Source organism: Galeopterus variegatus, unplaced genomic scaffold, assembly GCF_000696425.1.
Source record: "Galeopterus variegatus unplaced genomic scaffold, G_variegatus-3.0.2 Scaffold14181, whole genome shotgun sequence".
NCBI classification, from domain to species: domain Eukaryota; kingdom Metazoa; phylum Chordata; class Mammalia; order Dermoptera; family Cynocephalidae; genus Galeopterus; species Galeopterus variegatus.
The window spans coordinates 12,056-17,593 of record NW_007740292.1 but is presented as its reverse complement, the minus strand read 5'-3'; the positions used below and the strand labels follow the sequence as shown (position 1 = coordinate 17,593).

At 37.5% G+C, this 5,538-nt stretch overlaps 1 protein-coding gene across 1 annotated transcript in view; it reads left to right on the top strand.

Annotated features, from left to right (window-relative positions):
* Positions 1 to 4,195, top strand: part of LOC103581887 (uncharacterized protein KIAA0895) — a 13,345-nt gene extending 9,150 nt beyond the window's left edge. Inside the window, exons 4-5 of the mRNA XM_008563610.1 lie at positions 333 to 430; positions 3,595 to 4,195. Of these exons, the coding sequence (XP_008561832.1) occupies positions 333 to 430; positions 3,595 to 3,753 (257 nt within the window). The 3' untranslated portion in view covers positions 3,754 to 4,195. The remainder of the gene's footprint in view (positions 1 to 332; positions 431 to 3,594) is intronic.
* The last annotated feature ends 1,343 nt before the right edge of the window (positions 4,196 to 5,538 follow it).

The following is a 5,538-nucleotide window of genomic DNA, read 5'->3' as shown; positions in this document are numbered from 1 at the left end:
GAAAAAAAAAAAAAAAAAAAAAAAACATAGTCTTTTTTTAAGGAGGGAAGGGGCATTACCAGTCCTTTTTTAATAATGGGATGGGGGATGTTATTTTAATAATGGGGAGGGGAACTGGGGGCAGGGAATTCTTAAACCGAAGCTACTCATCTGTATACTGTGCTGGTACCTTCCCCAAGACCTTACATTTTATGTTATGAAGATAATTAAATAAAAATACATGCTGGCAAATTAGAGGTTTTTTTTTAAATACAGGACTGATTTCTACAGTAAAAAAGAATGGGTTAGTATCTGATCACATCAGAAAGTAAACACTGTTCTGTTTCCTCTAGGGTGTTTCAGTAAAGACCAGGTATACTTGGATGGAATCCTTCAAATCCTCCGATACAGAGAGACCATAGACTTTCATCTGCTGATCGCTCTGGGGAAGGTGAGTAAAAACAGTGACACAGAGTCCCCAAACACACTAGGTCACCATTTCCTGCAGCTTGATTTTATGATGAAGTAAGACTCAAGTTCAAACTATTTTTACTTTATTGTTGGAATAAGTTCTCTTTATGTGATATTGGGAGGGAAGAAATATGGTTCTGTCATAGAACCAAATGGCAAAATTTCCCAAATTGTTTCCAAAATGTCCTTTGTAGCTTTTTTTTTGTGTGTGTGTGGTCTGGGATCCCATCACAATTTATGCATTGCATTTGGTTATAATATTTCATCTCATTTAATCTAGAACAGTCCCCCTCACTCCATTCTTTTTGTTTCCATGACATTTTTGAGAGTCCAGGGCAGTTTTCTTGAGAATTCCTGCCATCTGGATTATTGGATTATTTCCTCATGATAAGATTCAGGTTAAACATTTTTGGCAAGAATACTACAGGAGTGATGTTGTGTATTTCCCACTGTATCACATTAGAAAACACATGCCATTGTGCCCCATTATTGCGGGTGCTCTGTTCAATCACTGGGGTGAGTTAGTATCTACCAGTTCTCACCATTGTAAATGTATCTTTCCCCCACTACGTTAATAAGTAATCTGTAGGGAGATACCTGTGAATGGACTGTTCCCTGACAACCTTTTGAGGAATGGTTTTTTACATCCACTGAGGATTCTTGCCCAAATCAATTATTACACTGGTGGTATAATAAAATAGGGATCTTCTAATTTGGTTACGTTTCTTCTTTTACTTCCCTTTTCTATAGTATTATTATGGACTTATTCTTTTTGATTCAATGTTTTCATGGCTGATCCTATGTTTCTTAAATATGTCTCAACGTTTTCTGGCAAAGTAAAATGTTCTGGGCTCATCTTGTACTTTTCCAACCCAAATCCGAGATTAGCCATTTCTTCTGTGAAGACTTGATTAGTTTTAGTGAGAAATGGTATTTAGAGCACAAGATCTAAAAAAAAAAAAACCAAAAAAAGAAAACAAGATCTGAGCACCAAGTATGCACCTTGCTACTGTGGTACTCTTGCTTCTAGACCTTTTCAATGAGCAAATCATATACAACAGTCCCTCGGTATCTGTGGGGGATAGTCCCTTATATAAAATAGTGTAGTATTTGCATATAACCTATGCACATCCTTCCATGTACTTTAAATAATTTCTATATTACTTACAATACCTAATACAATGTAAATGCTATATAAATAGTTGTTATACTGTATTGTTTAGGGAATAATGATAAGGAAAAAAAATCTGTGCATGTTCAGTACAGACACAATTTGTTTTTGAAAAATATTTTCGGTCTGCAGTTGGTTGAATCCACAGACAAGGAACCCATGGATATGGGTTATTTTAAATCATAAGAGCATTCCAATTCAAATCAGACCCTAAGGATTTTTTCACACCTCCACTCCCATTCCATGTTTATATCTCCCGTCTCTTAAAATGAGAACCTGTTTCCCAATATCAGTATATTTACTTATTCTCTCCTATAATAAACTCAGAATGGTTTAAGAATTACTGAGCCATAACAGTATCAACAAACCTATTTTCATTAAATTTAGTGGTGTAAATACTAAAGTAATTTAAATAATAATAAAAACTAAAACTTAGTAAAATAAAGATGTAATATGAGTATGATTTCTTTTTTTTTTTTTTCCTTTTTGTCTTTTTTACTGGCCGGTAACGGGATCGCAACCCTCAGTGTCACGCCCGCGCCACGCTCAGCCAGTGAGCGGGAACCGGTCACCACATGGGATCCGAACCCTCAGCGGGAGCACCGCCGTGCTCCCAAGCGGTGCACTCTCCAGTGCGCCACCAGGCCGGCCCTATGAGTATGATTTCTTAAAGCCTTCCTACTGAACCTGAAAGAGTATTGATCAGAAGACAATAGTATTTTATTTAGTTTCTTTATTTTTTTCTTTTATTGTGGCATTGTATTGTTGTTGTTGTTGTTGTTTTGTAGCTGGCCAGTGTGGGTATTTGGACCCTTGACCAACTGAGCTAAGTGGCCAACCCAGCAATACTATTTTAAACAGTCAACTATGTTTTGGAACTTAAAGATGCAAAGATAGGGGCCGGCCTGGTGGTGCACTGCTACAGTGCGCCACTTGGGAGCGTGGTGGTGCTCCCGCCGAGGGTTCGGATCCCACATACAGACCGGTTCCCACTCACTGGCTGAGCGAGGTGCGGCCGCAACACCGAGGGTTGCGATTCCGTTGCCGGTCCTGGTCCGGTACGGGCGTGACACTGAGGGTTGTGATCTGTTGCCGGACACGAAAAAAGACAAAAAGGAAAAAAAAAAAAAAAGATGCAAAGATAATTTATAGAACTTAAAAAGTTTCACCCCTAAACCTAGTATAAATGCTTGTGAAGGACTGACTTCTTATATGGTAGAATGAAAGAGATGTGAAATTTTTAATAATACTTACAAAAATTCAAAATAAAAGCAAAGAATATAACACAAATCACAAATTATTCTTTCCCAAGTTAAATAGAAATAGGAGTCCAATATATAATTATGCTAATTTTCTTATTTTATAATATGGTGTTTCTAGCTATATTCTTGATTTTTTCAAATTTAGATTTAGTCAGAAGATTTGCTTGGGTGTAGAATCTCTCTCACAAATATATATATTAAGTTTAGTTGTCTTCTTTTTAGACAAACTGAGTAGATTCAAGATAGAGTGTTAAATCAAATGCTAACTTTCGATCTTCTTTTTAATATGGTCATGGTATGATGGAGGCAGACAAATAATTCTTATTTAACAAAGTAAAGAAAAGTAAGCCACTGAGTTTTGTTATTTTGCAGCTATTAAAGTAATTTGACAAGTGATCTCTGTAGAGTTATGTGCTGCATAACCATGTTTCGGTGAAGGACAGACTGCATATACGGGGGTGATCCCAGAAGGTTATAATGGTTACTCCATATAGCCTCGGTGTGTAGCAAGCTATATTATCTAGATTTGTGTGAGTACCCTCTGTGATGATCGTACAGCAGTGAAATCGCCTAAGAACGCATTCCTTAGAATGTATCCTTGTCATTAGGTAATGCATGATAGTACTTTCATTTAAGACCCAGGGAAGAAATTCATATTCAAAATGTAATTTGTAGTTACATTTTAAAATGCACCCATCTTCCTTTTTTCAGGTTTCTTACGAAGATGTGGATCGCTTAAAAGGATTGGCAGTTATTGAAAACATGAGGGTCCCTCACTTCCTGCAGGACCATGGCCGGTATATGGAACACTTAGAGAAGATCATGGAAGTGAATGAACTGACCGACAGGGAACTGAAAGATCTTATATAGTAATTAGCATTTTTGTAAAAGAAGCTAAGCTATTTCTCCTTGTATATTACCAGTTAGGTGCAGTTGGCACCAGCAGATTTATAAAAGAAGAATGATTGTGTACTTCAGTTTTCTGAAGAATGGTCTTCAATATTCAGCTGAATTTTTAGGTTAAGTACAAACCTTAAACTATTTCTTTAAAATGTTTCTATACCCTGCAGGGGGAAGTTACTTCTTTTGTTATTCGAAAGAGTCAGTTGAAAATGCTACTGATGAACGTTTTTGAAGACTCTTGGTCGAGTTGAGTGATAAACTCCTGCCTGGGCAGTGAGCACTGACCTAGTGCTTCTGCCAGAGCTCCGAGGCCAGCTCCACCTGGAGACTGGCTGAGTTCCAAATGGTGTTAGTCAAACTTCAAGGTTATATTTTATTTGATAAATAATGGTAATTATTCTCCTTTGAAGAATTAGTCTTGTGATGCTCCAAAAAGCTAGCTGTATATCTAAGATTTCTTATTTCTCTTATATGTTAGGTAATGTTAAAAGGAGGGGGAAAGCAATTTGAAAAGTTTTTATTAAATCCTTTATTTTACACATTATTGTTTCACCATCTCAGCTTATAAGAAATACATTAGAGCATTACCTCATTTTGTCCAGTTATCTCTTAACTAAACTCTATTTTTGTTTGCTGAAACATATTGTACCCCTTTAAATTTTTAAGGAAGTTTTAAGGTCTTTCCCTCTGCATTCCATATATAAATGATAAGTACAAGTTCTAGAGAAGTTTGTCTCTGCAGATCAAAATAGTTGGGGAAAATGGGAGCTACTAATCTTTTGATTAAATGAAATGTGTAATGAGCAGGGGACAAAGAGACTGACCTAGTTAATGTAGGAGTTGGATGTTGACTGAGTAGCACCTACAGTAAACTTGACCATGCCCTGAAAGATGAAATTCCTGGACGTTGCTATTTGATAAGCCAGCCTCGTGATATTGGCTCAGTGTATTTTATCAAAATCTTTGACTTCATCAACCCAATAATGTCATAGTTTGAATTTTAAAAATGTGAGTTCTGTTTTGCTATGTTTCTTGTGCTATAAGCTTTTACACTTAGCTTTGTAATTTGTCAGTTTCAGTATATACTTGGATATGTACTCGGGATGAAATGGTTTTTATAACTTTTTTTTTTTTTTTTTTTTTTATAAAGATGACCGGTAAGGGGATCTTAACCCTTGGCTTGGTGTTGTCAGCACCATGCTCAGCCAGTGAGCAAACCGGCCATCCCTATATGGGATCCGAACCCAGGGCCTTGGTGTTATCAGCACCGCACTCTCCCGAGTGAGCCACGGGCCGGCCCCTTTATAACTTATTTTAATGATCAGAAAGTACGCTGCTGTAAGCACCCCATCCAAGATTGCTACTGTAATTTCTACCTAAAGCTATCTGAGAGTTTATCTTTACCTTAGTTAGGTTAAACTATGGTGCTAACAATGGTAACTATATATACTGCAAGTCTGGTCCACATTCAAGCTAGAATGATTTTAGGAAATCTTTTGCAGGCTAGGTTATGTGATTTTTCTCTTTCACATATCTATAAGGGCTTGCTTCAGAGAAGAATGTTGCAGCAAATAGGATATACTCTAGCTGGTGCCTGGGGGTTCTTGCAAAGCCATGCATCTTGTCTTTGGTAGTAGAGGGCTAAGCCCCTTGGAGCATTGAAAGGCCCCCCCACAGGTGCCATGCTGGCTGGCATATGTCCTGCACATCTGTGTGCCAGGCTGGGGGCAGAGTGGGCCGGCACTAACCAGA